The sequence below is a fragment of the Saprolegnia diclina genome, assembly GCF_000281045.1.
Source record: "Saprolegnia diclina VS20 unplaced genomic scaffold supercont1.26, whole genome shotgun sequence".
NCBI classification, from domain to species: domain Eukaryota; phylum Oomycota; class Saprolegniomycetes; order Saprolegniales; family Saprolegniaceae; genus Saprolegnia; species Saprolegnia diclina.
Window position 1 is genome coordinate 332,382 of NW_008246093.1, and position 13,412 is coordinate 345,793.

The following is a 13,412-nucleotide window of genomic DNA, read 5'->3' on the forward strand; positions in this document are numbered from 1 at the left end:
TCCTTTGAAAGCGACAAAGTCAACGACGTTCAACGTACCGGTACATTGTACGGCTGACATCCTCTGTGTAAGCTCTGGAGAAGTCCAACGTAGGGCTGTTATGGGCGCAAACCGTGTTGACGAATCGAATTTCCACGGGTCGGACGGCTCGCGTCAACACGCGCAATCAGACGCTTCGCCACCAAGGCACAGAACCAGAATTACCCTTTGGTGCCAGTCTGCTGACAGGGATGACGTTGCTGGCACCACCTGCCCCGGTGTGGAGACGCGTCTTTGAAGATGGATGAGGCCAGTGCGGCTGGCCTGTTGTTGAAATGAGTTATTAACATGCAATTATATAGTGAAGATGGTGGACTTCCTAGAGCGCTCGTGAGGTTTGGCCGGTACGTCAAGCTGAGGGCGAAATGTGCGGCTGGCCTGTTGCTTGTGCTTTGGCCACCGCCTCTGCAACGCACGACACGCCTTCGTACGTGCGACGTGCCGACGTCGGTGGCGCGGGACACGGAAGCGGATGATCTGTCGGTGCCGACGACCCGAACTTGTTCGCGTCCAAGCAAAGGACTTGCGTCGACACCACCGTGGTATCCAATCGCGTGGTTCAAAGCGGCATTGTTGGACTGTCTGGAGCCTTGGTCTGGAGCGACAGGGTGGTAGTACGTTCGGCACCGCGCGACGAAGAATCGGAGTAGCTGTCTCTTGCAGCAGCTCCTGCTCCTGCTTGCTCGCGGAGCAGTGTAGTATGTGGGCAGCCCATCGTCGCCAGCATCGAATCTCCGGTACAGTGTAGTGCGAGAGCAAGAAGAAGATCTAATCGGGCACCAGATGGCGGCCGCGAAAGGCAAGCAAGGGTCACGAGCGTCCGCAACGCTCGGTTCGACCACGTTCGCTGGAAAAAGCGCACGGACGTGCGTCGGGTCGCGGTTAATCATGCTACTGTGGCATGCCGGTCTTCTGCAACCGCGCAGACACGAAGCAGCGGCTGCCTCTGCCGACGCAGCGTGTCGACGCCGTTGGGATTGACGTATCAACGCCGTCGTGCCGACGCGGGTATGCTTTTTGGTGCCGTCATCACCCGCGTTCATCCATCTACTCGACCGATCGCTCCACCCAGAAAGTGCAAAGTGCAAAGTCACATCACAATCGGGTGGCCACGGGCGTCCACCAACTCGTTCTCGACACCCGTTGAAGGCAGCTCTCTCCGAGCTCATCACTGACCCCACGCGGTGTCAACTCGCCGGTCTTCAGTCTCTTCTTCGTTCTCGTGGCGCCATCTGGTTCAAAAACCGGCAACGCCACCAGCCGCAATAGGTGCAAGTGCATTTGCCAAGTAGCGGCCATGACCGCAGACGCAAAGACAACGCCCGTGCCCAACGGGTTTCCGGTCCCCGAGTCTATCTTTGACGTTCGGCCGCTCACGCCGACCGAGGAGGCTGCGTACATTGCCACGGGCGAGAAGGCGTTCAAGACCTTCCTCGATGCGGTCCTCAAGCGCGATCCCGGTATGGTCTGGAACTTTGTCGGCGATTACGACGGCATCCAGCTCCTCGAAGGCGACATTCCCGGCTTCAAACTCGACAAAAGTACGTCGTTTTCGAAATTTCTTGCTGCGCTCATCGCATGTACGTAGACGTGGTGCCGTACCGCGCCGTCGGCAAGATCACGGCGACGCTCGAGGAGATTGCCGAGCTCCATGCGTTCGAGACGCGCGCCAAGTGCGACTTTTACCGCAACCACCACGCGCAAGACCTCGCCGACATGTTTCCGCTCTTTAGCTTTTTCGACCGGACGCCGGCCAAGCCGCTCAAGCAAATGTACATCAAGTGGTCAGTCATCGAGAGCCCGGTCCCGGTCGTCAAGAACCGCGACTTTTGCTTTGTCGAGGTGCGTTTCTCGATTTTTCCAAGTATTGTTTTTCATTCTCCATATTTTGACGTAGGCACAAGACGAATTTCGCTTTTCGTCGGGTCGGCGCGGCTGGGCGTTTTGCCAACTCTCGGTCGACGTGCCCGGCGTCGTGAACCTCCAAAGCTCGCCCCTCAACTTGGTGCGTGGTGCGCTCCACCACACGGGCTGCGCGTACATTGAGACCGACATCCCCGGCGTCCTCGACGTCATCTACCACATTGCGTCCGACTTCAAGGGCGCGATTCCGCACTGGGTGCGCAAGATGGGCATGAAGCGCCGCGCGCGCCACCTTGCACACGTCAACGAGTACGTCCACAAGGTCCGACTGAGTACACGCAACTTGCTGCCAAAGACCAAGAGCTTTTACAAGAGCAGCAACACCGACGACGACGAAATCGACGACGACGACACGTCGGGGCGGTGTTGTTATCTCTGTGAGCAGCCCCGCCGCTTCTCGCGCATGCGCAACTGCCAGTCGTGCGGCGAGGCTGTCTGTGTGCGCTGTAGCCGCAAGTGGCGCGTGCCCACCAAAGTCAACGAGCACAACCTCGTACGGGTGTGCAACCTCTGCTCGCGCAAGGTGCGCCAGGACAGCATCTCCGAGTGCTGCCTGGCAACGCCCAATTCCGACGCGTCATCCGAGGCCAGCAGCTGGCGCGCGTCGTTCCGGACGTCGTCGCTCGGCGGCGGCTCGGACTTTGACGCGCTCGACATAACGCCGACGCCATGGGCAAACAAAAGCCGACAGCTGAGCGATCCACCGACCATGGACATTTCGTACGTCAACTTGTACGGTGCCGACTTGCGCAAGACCAAGTCGCTGCCGGTGCTCACGGCGCCGCCAGCGCGCATCGTGCTGTTTGATCCGGCGACCTTTGCGGCGCACGAGACGCCGGTCGAGGCCGACGACGAAGGTGACGCATCGGTCGTCGACGACCTCGACACCTTCTTGCTCTCCCGTTGATGTTGCGTTGCCCGGTGGAATACACACCTACAGTATCTAATTACACTACTCGTGTCTTCTTCTCTCGACGAATGTACGGAGCTGTGTAGCAGCACCCTTGCTACCGCTTGGTGGAGGAGGCACCGCGGACGCTCCAAGTACCTACCGTAATAGGGGCGAGGTACATATTACATATTCTATTGGTATGGGACATCGCTTCGGTGATCGCCACACGTGCGTGCACAGCAAACACCAAGCAGAGAGGCAGCGCGACCGCTCGTCTTTGCCCATGACGTTGCAGGTCGAAGCTGCCGTACTAGATGCGAAGCAGCGCAACCGTCTTGCGACGGAACCAGCAGAACAGACGTAAGTAGCGCACGATACGTCCACGCTGCGACATGTCGAGCAGTGCGCCTTCTCGATCTCACAGTGCACGCCAACGGCAAGTGCCAAGTGCAAGGTCGACCACGGAAGACGACCCGCGTTTTGCGTGGTGCGAGCGACCCTTGTTCTCAGCGCAGTATTGGCCATGCAAAGTCGGACGTCCAGCAATGTCGTGTCGCGCCGAGACAAAGACAGTGGCGGCCGCGACACGCCGCCGAGGCGTCTCTGTCTTGTCATTGAAGCCCCTTGTACAAGATGCAGTAATGCGACGGTACCCAGATGGCACGCGGGCCTCTACAGATTCGAGTCGATGACGCTTGGCAGCTACAAACCACGTACATGGACGTATGGTAGTGTATACAAGCAGCCCCACACATCGTGATTTCGACCCGGACCACCGAATCGTCACGCAACATGGCCGCCATGTACCCTTTGCCCGACGACTTTTTCGTGGTGCCGCCGCTCACGACCGCGACGACCGCGTGGTTTGCCGACTATGGCGAGCGCACGCTGCGGACGATGCTCGACAAGATCCTCAAGAAGGACCCGACAATGCAGTGGAACTACGTCTGCGACGTCGACGGCGTCCGCGTCATGGAAGGCGAGGTGAAAGGCCTCAAGCTCGACAAGAGTACGCGCGTCCGCTACCAAATCACAAAGCTCATGTGATGTTTAGACACGATTCCGTTCCGCGTGTACGGCAAGATCACGGCGACGCTCGAAGAGGTCGCGGCGCTCCACGACTTTAGCACGCGCGAAAAATGCCTCCACCACCGCAAGCACTTTGCCGAAGATACGCTCGACTCGCACACGTTGTACAATGTCATTCCGCGCACGGAAGAGAATGCGTTCAAGCAAATCTACGTGCGCTGGGTCGCGGTCCAGAGCCCCGTCGCGATCATCAAGGACCGCGACTTTGTGTTTGTCGAGGTATGCTGGCCTTTCTCACTTTGCCGTTTCGGGTTTCTGACTTTGCACTGTAGAGTCAAAACGACTTCAAGTTTACGTCCGGTCGGCGGGGATGGGCGTATTGCCAGACGTCGGTCGAGCTCGATGCGCTCCCGCCCATGAAGGGCGCATACGACCTCGTGCGCGGCGAGCTCAACCACACGGGCTGCGTGTACATGGAGACGGACCAGCCCGGCGTCTTGGACGTCGTGTATCATATTTCGTACGATTTCAAGGGCTCGATGCCGACGTGGGTGCGGAAGCTTGCGGTCAAGAACCGCGCGCGCACCGTCAAGTTGACGGCCGACCACGTCCACCAACTGCGGCTCAACTCGCAGCTCCAGCGCTCGATGAGCTCGTCGTCGTCGTCGGTCTCGACCGAGGTCGAATCGGTCGTGAGCACCGCGACGTCGGTCTTTTCCACCGCCGCCGCCAAGCGCTGCGTGCACTGCAACGCGTCGTTCCGGTTCCGAAAGAGCTACCAGTGCCAATCCTGCAGCGAGTCGGTCTGCTCGTCCTGCAGCCAAAAGTGGAAGCTGCCGAGCGGCAACGGCACCAGCGTCCGCGTCTGCTCCACGTGCTCGGACGCGGTTCGGAACGGCTGGGAAGGCTCGGGCGTCTGCGCGACACCGGCCTCGGACATCTCGTCGCACGCCGAGGCCCGCCAGAGTCTCTTCAAGGCCAGCTCGTCCTCGAACGTGCTCGAGACGTCGCCGGCGCGCCTCCGGATCGACGTGTCGCAGAGCGAACCCGTGCCGGCCCGCCACCGCCAGAGCTCTATTTCGAGCGCGTCCGGGCGCGGCAGCGTCGCGCTCGGCCTCGATACGCTCGACCTTTCGTATCTGACGCTATACCACGACCCGAACAAGGGTCGTACCAACTCGCTGGACGAAGAGAGCAGCCAAGTGTCGGGCCTCTCGTCGGAGCCCAACTCGCGCAAGTGCAGCATGGACGTTGAGGACGACCCGGCGTTTGAAAAATTCCTCGACCACGTCAACCGCCACTCGATGCGCCTCTCTCTCTATGTCCGCGAGTCCCAGTGCAGTACTTAACAAGATTTTTCCTTCTTCTTGCCTCTCGGCTTCCCCAGATAGGATTCATCCAGTATTCACTGTATCACAGGTTGGATGCGACGACGACAATATGTCGGAAGTAGAATCTAAGAAATCAGTGCGTAGAATTGACGCCCGTCGTATCTTTGCGCATGATTGTCGACGCCGGCGCCTTTACGTAGAAGCGCCTCGAATGGCGTCGTTGAAAACGAAGCCGACGACGTGGGATGCGCGTTGCTGGCTCCTTGAAGCAGCCACGGCAGATGCTCCTTCCAAGTAAAGAAGAGCAGAGACCATGGAGTTTGAGGGCGCACAGAACCAACGCGCGAGTGCTCTCGCAGCACGAGTTCTGAGACCGCACAGGCCTCTCCTCGACCACAGCCGGAATGGCGCCTCCATGACAACGGATTGCTCCACAGAACACCGAGTATTACCATCTCCACCTTCAGAACGCTACGTTGTTTTGATAGTAATGCATTGGCGATGATGGCTCAAAGCATCGCTAGACCTCTTCTACATTCTCTTGGGAGTAATAATACCCATATCTGCGTATGGAGTTTTCGACACTTTCAGCGTAAATTTATATGGTGATTTTGAAGTACTGAGCGACAAGAATTTATGCATTCTGATTGCCGGCGCCTTGATAACTTTGGTGTTTGCGTCTTGATTTGAGTTTCATTTTGTCATTTGAGATTCGCAAACTATCAATCCATCAAGATCCGAAAGGTGCGTTCGACCAATCACATCATGCCAGAACCCACTTCTCCTGCTCGCCTGTTTCCTGCTCGCCTGTTGGGAATCCAAGGACAAGGGTGTTGCGCCTGCACGTTCTATCTAATCGACTATCTAATACTTCTTTCTACGCCTTAACTACTTTGGCCCAAACGTGGATAAATACGAAAGGTCCACCTTGGGGCTCGCTTTGGGCGTCGCCACGGGGGTCATTGGCGGTGGTGTCATGAGCTCGGTCGTCCACCACGGCTCGGACGATGCATCCGAGCGAGGCGTACCGTACCCACTCACCACGAGGTCGGACGCCGGGCCGTACCGCACGGCCTCAGAGCAGCGGACACAGACGCGGACCAGGTCGTCCATCGACGGCAGCTTGTACTTTTGGCTGCACTTGGAGCACACGGCTTTGGCGCAGGACCGGCAGTGATGCACACGGTGGAATCGAAACGGCTTTGTGCACACCGAGCAATGGACGCCTGGCCGCGGCAGCTTCGTTGCGGCGGCCTTTGCCCGCATCTGCTGCGCACTCAATCGGAGCCGCGTCACGTTCTTCTCAATGTGAAGCACGCTCAAAGCGCGTGTCTTCATGCCGAGCTTGTACGTCCATTGCGGAATGTGGCCCTTGAGGTCGGCGCAAATGTGGTAAATGACGTCGACGACGCCGGGGGTGGCCGTCTCGACAAAGACGCAGCCGGTGCGGAGCAGTTGGCCGCGCACGAGAGCCAACGCCGACGTCTCGAGCGACGGGAGAAACGGCAAGTCGACCGACACTTGGCAGAACGCCCAGCCTCGTCGCCCTGCCGGTGTCTCGAACGCATCTTGGCACTACAAGACATGGTGTAAGTCCCGATCTGCCATGCGATATTAGCACCTCGAGGTAGGTAAAGTCGCGGTTGCTCACGGCCGCCATTGGGCTCGCGCACGCCGTCCACTTCAAGTAGACTTGCTTGAACGGGTCTTGCTTGGTCCGCGGCAAAAAACTGTACAATGTGAACATGTCGAGAATGTCCTCGGCGTAGTGCTTTGTAAAGTGCGCGCACTGCGCCCGCGTCTCGAACGAGTGGATGTGCGCAATCTCTTCGATCGTGGCGCGGGCTGTCGTCACGGCGCGGTAGGGCACAACAACTAAGCAATGTATGAGTCGACAATGTTGCAGGAAGTAGGCTCGTACGCGAGTCAGCGTTGATGGGCACGGTGCCCTTGTAGAGCGCGACAGAGTCGTACGTGGCCACGTGGTCCCACGACGTGGCGCTCGGCTTGGTCAGCGTTGACTCGAGGAACTGATCAAACGTTGTCTCGCCGAGCTGCGTGTAGTGGGCGACTTGCGACGGCATGGGTGGCGGGCACACAAAGGCGTCGTCTCGCAGCGGATACATCGTCGGTCGGCTCCAAATCGCACTCGGCCCGCAAAAGGTCAATTGAGGCACAACAGCATTGCAATGTTGTTACATCCCCCACGCTGAAGGCCCAGCAATGGAAGGAGACAGGTACAGTCATGTCTTCTTTACCCGTTGCGCACGGTGAGGGGCGAAATATAGCAGCGTTACGAGGCCGTCGCATCCAGCTAGTGAACAAGCATCGAGGCAAGACATGTCCGTCTGGCTGAGGTTGTGAGCAGGTCACGCGCAGTAACGTCGCTGCGGGTAGGGTAGATGCGCGAAACCGTGAAACGGCGACCAATGAAATCGCGCGATTTGGTGTAGAAAGGCGATTACAGCGCCAGATGGTCCATCTTGCGCTGCACGCTCGATCAACGACAGTCCCAGCCAACTCTATTTTAATAGAAGACCCACTTCAACAACAACAGTCCCAGCCAACGCTAGACTGATGGATCCGGTGCATCGACATGTAATACGTATACTCGCACAGTACGGCCCTGTTTGCGACTACAATTTATACAATTTACAACAAAAAACTAGGCTCATGAAACGAGCACATGCGAAACTTGCGGCCCACTACAAACGCCCAAGTAAGCGCACAACAAGCGACACATCGGTCCACTCCCCAGTCTCAATGGCAACATCTGCACAAACAAGAAAATTTCGTCCATCGTTTTCGATATCCTGTTGTGCAGAATGTACCAAGCTCCCTCGTGTTTACAATGTTGTATGATATTCGAAATGTCCTATGAACTGCGTTGAGAACGCAGCGTGATGTCAGGAAGGCAGCGCATTTGGGGGCATCACATGTATGTATTGGTGCGCGCCAGTCAACCAACGATGGGCGAGGCGTGGAGGCGGGTTGGCTTTCATGCTTTTGACAACCGCGCGCGGGTCCGACGGTCGCTACGCTGCTACCATGTTGTTCTATTGTTCTATCTCGTGTTATTCTCGCTCACTCGTCTTGGTCGCAGAAACGTCGTTCTTTCTGGAAAAGACTCCAACCTGCAATTTCTATATCGACCAACGTGTACGTTTGGCATCAACGACAGCCGAAATGCCACCAACATCAGTTCCGATGCAAGCTCTCGTCCCGCTGCTTCTCGTTGCGTACTACGCGGGCTTTGCGCACCACAGTGCCACATGTATATATACCGGTGTGCCATCGTCGGCCATGCTAACGCGCCGTCGCTTTGCATTAGCTGCGTCGTTGTGGGAAGCGGACTGGGTGCGCACGGCCGAGGGCTCGGTAGCCAACACGAACGTGACCTGGTTCGACGATGGGGATGTACATCGCTATCGGTTTGCAAAGTACGGCGAGAAGAAGACGTACTGCTTCTACCCGAACGCGACGCTAAGCTTTCGCATGGAGCCGTTGACAAGGTTGACGAGCATACTGCACGGTTTGTTCTCATGTGTATAGAATAGCCCTTCGCAGCCATACGTCGTCCAGTGGCTTGGGCAATTCGAAGCGGCGCACGTCGTTGCCAACTTTGCCGCTGGCTACATGACACAATTGCAGGTATCGTCTTGCTATGGCGATTTGTGTTAAATACGTCGCTGGCGAAGGAACGCATCCCGCTGATCCGCTCGTTGCTGTGGCCGTGGAGTGACTTGCCTGTCAAGTTGACGAGCAAAGCGCGCGACCAGTTGCATCTGACGTACATTGGGTATGTTCTACTAAACGGTCGTCAGTGTTCATTACTTTGCAGCCCGACGTCAACACCGTGCCGCATGCACGAGGGTTTCGAGGCTCATTATACGCCATTTGTGGACCAATTCGTCCCGGAAAAGCTTCAATACGTCCTTGCCCTGTTTCGCAACTACGTCGGTCAGTACAGAGTACTGCCTCCTCCAACAAGGTATTATTAAACTCCATCGATATAGCTTTGCGCTGCGAAAGCTTTCATGCCTTGCCCTGCGACGGCTTTGGTAACGAGTGCTTCATCAAATTGAGCCCATTTGAGTACCCGTGCATCACCGTCCACGGGCCAACTTCAGGCATCGTGCTCGCCAACGCACAAGTCCCGTTCACAATCGCGAGCAAGACATGTACGTACCGCTGCATTTGCATCGGCTTTGAATCGCGGTTGAGTAGATGTCGACATGGCATTCGCCCGCAATTTCCTCCTCGGGCTCTTTGTGTACTTTTCGGCCGAGACGCTGGCGACAAACCGCCTCTTCCACTACGCGTTGGGCACGGCCATTAGCATAGTGTTCTCACTCACGCTGCCCCTGTACTGGATGTCCAAGCTGGCGCTGAACGTGGTGCGGCGACTGCCCGGTGGCAGAGCTCTCGCGAGCGGAATCAAGGTTGCGAGCTCCATCATGGGTCTCGTGCTCCTTCCCGTCATTTATAACCCCCTGTGCTATGTCCGATCCATTTCAATCCTCATGGACGAGCTCACACCATCATTGCGTAGCTGCTGGACCTGCTCTACCAATTTTGGCTCAGCGACAGCGTTATGGACGTGCCGCACCTCGGAAAGCTGTACGTCACCTTTTTTGGGCTCGTGGGCGGCGCCATGGTGCATCGCTTCCATGGTGGGCGCCCGACGCAAGCAAACCTACGAAGCGCGGTGGCGGCACCGGCTACGAGCACTGCGCGGAAGCAAAGGTAGGGCGCCCATTGCTTGCCACGCGCGTCGTTGAAGCGTTGCGCTAGGTCATGGCGGGCTCCCAGCAGTACCTTGCAATCTATCTCCAGGTATTTGGCGTGGCGTTGCTGCTGCAGAGCACGTCGTCAACCACCACATCGTGTGTCGTCGTACTGTTAACACTCCTTTCGTCGGTGCTCTACTGAGCAATTTTCGACGTGCTGGTCGGAGAATGAACATGATCTAGTCAAGGTTTGCTACTAGGAATGTCTAGCAATTCAACTGAACGCCACGGCTCCAGTTTTGCCTGGCAGACTTGATTAGAGCAGAATGCGACGAGCCACGGAGCGGTGTGGTGACTCTCGCTAGCAAACGGCAAAACTATAGCCACCGATTGCCACCACGGTAGTACGATTAACATTCAAGTCCACCCTACTAGTACGTGATGGGCACGCATTTGATGATGCAAGGAGGGTCCAAGTGGAGAGCAAATCACTATAAGAAACTTGCTGCTGGAACCAATCTGGTACAAAAGACATTGTCAAAGTTCAGCTCAAAGCTCGTGCTCCTAAATCTGGTTGGCCGTATCAGGTTGTTGCTTCAACAAGATCTGACGATGGATAGAGTACTTGCTATTTCTGATGACAAATCCCTCTCATCGTCTTTTCGTTGCAACCGTCACGTTGGTCGCCAACAGCGTCTCTCACTAGATGTTTAAATCTGTGTCCTTGAAGGTGATTGAACTAACAACTGCGGCTCCATGTATTTGATTTGTCAAAACACCGCGCCAAAGCCCGTTGCATCACCGCATGATACAATTTAACGAGCGTAGATGGTAGTACCGTGGCAGCTACGACTCGGAAGGAGTATCTTGTCCATCAGCGCTCCTTTGCTCTGCGGGTCAGAGGCTGCAAGGTCTTTCTGCAGTGACAAAGACACTCCTCGGGTCCGTGGACTCGACGCCGCATCTTCGGGTGGCTGGCGCCTGTTTACATGGCGACCAGCATTCCGCGTCTGATGCATCAACATGCACATGCACTGCTGGGACCACCAACACTCGACCAACCTGGTCGCCGCGCTGATCGGGCCGTCTACAGGGGACCATTGGCTACAGTACCCTTCCTTCAAGGAAATGGTGCTGTCGCGAGAGAAATACATTCGTTGGATATACTAGTATCCACTATCCGCTCAAAAAACTTGGTACCACGAGAAGGGTTGTACCGTGAATCACGCTTCCGAGGCAAGAAACGTGCAGGCTCGTCATGGCTGCTTCGCCCGTCAGACATGCATCCTCGTTGATAGCGTAAGCGCTGCCGTATCGGTACACTAACGCGACGCTATGTCGGCACGAGCGACAACATGTAAAGAGCTCCACTGTACAGCACGCAAGCGTTGGCATGCACGGGGCAACTAGAGACGCGGGAGCTAAAGATATGAACCCATCTAGCGTGGTATCCCGTGGGTGTGTGTCCGTCGACCGAGTGACCGGCCTTCATCATTCAACGTCCACCACGTCACTGCAAGGGAAGCACCACTCTTGCTTTTCCCAGCGACACCCGATGCACCTTGCGTGGCCACTGGACACGTATTTGTTCCCGTCGCCGTCGGACGACGACGCGCGCCGGTACAAGTCGATCGGCGATGCGTCCTTGCGCTGCGTTCTCGACGCAGCACTCTCAGTCGAGCGCCGGTCGAGCGGATGGCGCCGCGTCGGCAGCTTCAACGACGTGCGTCTCTACGAAGGAGAGAGCGCGATCCAAGGCATGATTCCGTTCCGCATCGTGGCAAAAGCCTCGGCGACACTTGAAGAAATCGCGCAAATCCACGATTTCTCGACGCACGCCAAGTGCCAAGTGTACAAGAGTGTGTATGCGGACGACATTTTGGCCATGACGACGCTGCACAGCTTTTACCCGCGGACGCCCCACCGCCCGTTCAAGCAGCTGTACCTCAAGTGGAATGCGAACCGCAGCCCCGTGCCCATGATCAAGGACCGCGACTTCATCTACGTCGAGGTAAGGTCCGTTATGGCGAGCGACAAGTATCGACAAGAACGTAGGCGCAAGACGAAGTGCGGCTCACGTCCGGCCGCCGCGGGTGGGTCTACGCGCAAACCAGCGTCGACGTGCCGGGGTTTCCCGTCTTTGACGAAGCCGTGCGCGGCGACCTCTACATGGGCATGGGCGTCGTGTACCTCGAGACAGAGACCCCCGGAGAGCTGCACGTGATTTACCACCTCTGCGTCGACTTCAAGGGCCACATCCCGCACTGGGTCTTCAAGCTCGGCATGAAGGGCCGTGCGCGCAACATTCAATTTATCAACGACCGCGTGCACCGGCTCCGGCTCAGCACCGAGCCGCTGCAGCAACCGTCCGAGCCAACGTCGCCGACCACGTGCGCGCTGTGCCACCGACACAGTCATGCCTTTTGCAAGCACAAGTGCTGCCAGGCGTGCGGCGAGGTACATGCTTCGTACTTGGACACTCGTCAAGAATCCATACTGAACTAGGTCGTGTGCAGCAAGTGCAGCCGCTCGTGGCGACTCTCGGGGCTGGCGGGCGACACCCGCGTATACAAGGCGTGTGTGTGCAATGTGTGCTCCCAAGCCGTGCGCGACCAAGACCGTTGTCCCAGTCAGCGATCGCTGGACGAGACGTCGCCCAGCAGCGACGGCGACCTTCATTACGGCGTCGGTGCCCACGACGATGTGGGCGACGGGTCGAGCAGCGGCACCGACGTTGCCATGGACCTGTCGTATTTATCCGTGTACCAGACCAAGAAAACGACACAATAATGTCGTGTAGAATTGTAGTTCACTACTACAGACTTGCTTGCCGACGAGCGTTCTGTCTCTCAGATATTAGTGTAACCGTTATGTTGTCAGTCTAGTCTAGTCTAGTTTAGTCTAGTCTAGTTTAGTCTAGTCCACCAAGATGGGCACCACGAGCCACGAACCAGAAGTTGTATCCCACCTCTTGTAAGGGCATGGTACGGGCTTCAATATCGGCCCCAAGTGTACTCTTATGAAGGACAGTGGTGGGCGTGTCCAATGAACCTAACCCTACGAACCAAGAAATGCAAGATTCTAGGTCACGGCTTGCGATCGTTATGAAGGAAGTGGACAACGTTCGTATTCGACCAGTGGCGTGCATGCTGCTGCATAGTGCTATACATGTTGATCGCGTTCGGGTGCTGGGGCTTGGTGACCTAGATCACTCCATTGACGTTCGTCATTGCAGGCGTCGGGTCGAGCGCGTCCACGGCGGCGAGGATCACGCGCTGGAATGCGTCGACCGTCCAGAACGCCGAAGGCTTGAGCGTCAACGTCTCGTTTTGATGACGACGATATCGGCGGCCGTGATGAAGCCAATCGGCTCATCGAGCGCGTCGACAAGGGCTCGCATGTCTCGCCCCTCGCTCACTGTCGCCTAGTACTCGCGAATGGACGTTCGTTTCTTCGCAACGTGCTCTT

At 57.0% G+C, this 13,412-nt stretch overlaps 5 protein-coding genes across 5 annotated transcripts; 4 read left to right on the plus strand and 1 right to left on the minus strand.

Annotated features, from left to right (window-relative positions):
- Positions 1 to 1,336: 1,336 nt before the first annotated feature.
- Positions 1,337 to 2,869, plus strand: SDRG_08544 (hypothetical protein; the record flags this gene model as incomplete). Its single annotated transcript, XM_008614436.1, has 3 exons — positions 1,337 to 1,580; positions 1,628 to 1,881; positions 1,937 to 2,869. The coding sequence occupies 3 exons, from the start codon at positions 1,337 to 1,339 to the stop codon at positions 2,867 to 2,869; spliced, it is 1,431 nt and encodes a 476-aa protein (XP_008612658.1).
- A 608-nt stretch (positions 2,870 to 3,477) lies between these two features.
- SDRG_08545 (hypothetical protein) lies at positions 3,478 to 5,255 on the plus strand. The gene is made up of 3 exons (XM_008614437.1): positions 3,478 to 3,863; positions 3,909 to 4,162; positions 4,216 to 5,255. The coding sequence occupies exons 1-3, from the start codon at positions 3,647 to 3,649 to the stop codon at positions 5,230 to 5,232; spliced, it is 1,488 nt and encodes a 495-aa protein (XP_008612659.1). The 5' UTR covers positions 3,478 to 3,646; the 3' UTR covers positions 5,233 to 5,255.
- A 790-nt stretch (positions 5,256 to 6,045) lies between these two features.
- SDRG_08546 (hypothetical protein) lies at positions 6,046 to 7,382 on the minus strand. The gene is made up of 3 exons (XM_008614438.1): positions 7,136 to 7,382; positions 6,836 to 7,089; positions 6,046 to 6,789 (listed from the first exon to the last, which is right to left on the minus strand). The coding sequence occupies exons 1-3, from the start codon at positions 7,338 to 7,340 to the stop codon at positions 6,103 to 6,105; spliced, it is 1,146 nt and encodes a 381-aa protein (XP_008612660.1). The 5' UTR covers positions 7,341 to 7,382; the 3' UTR covers positions 6,046 to 6,102.
- A 959-nt stretch (positions 7,383 to 8,341) lies between these two features.
- SDRG_08547 (hypothetical protein) lies at positions 8,342 to 10,260 on the plus strand. Its single transcript, XM_008614439.1, has 9 exons — positions 8,342 to 8,488; positions 8,546 to 8,726; positions 8,772 to 8,865; positions 8,913 to 9,013; positions 9,056 to 9,174; positions 9,231 to 9,395; positions 9,442 to 9,716; positions 9,767 to 9,960; positions 10,009 to 10,260. The coding sequence occupies exons 1-9, from the start codon at positions 8,401 to 8,403 to the stop codon at positions 10,118 to 10,120; spliced, it is 1,329 nt and encodes a 442-aa protein (XP_008612661.1). The 5' UTR covers positions 8,342 to 8,400; the 3' UTR covers positions 10,121 to 10,260.
- Positions 10,261 to 11,193: 933 nt separating this feature from the next.
- Positions 11,194 to 12,838, plus strand: SDRG_08548 (hypothetical protein). The gene is made up of 3 exons (XM_008614440.1): positions 11,194 to 11,955; positions 12,000 to 12,401; positions 12,450 to 12,838. Exons 1-3 carry the CDS (start codon positions 11,338 to 11,340, stop codon positions 12,732 to 12,734), a joined length of 1,305 nt encoding a protein of 434 aa, XP_008612662.1. The 5' UTR covers positions 11,194 to 11,337; the 3' UTR covers positions 12,735 to 12,838.
- Positions 12,839 to 13,412: the final 574 nt, after the last annotated feature.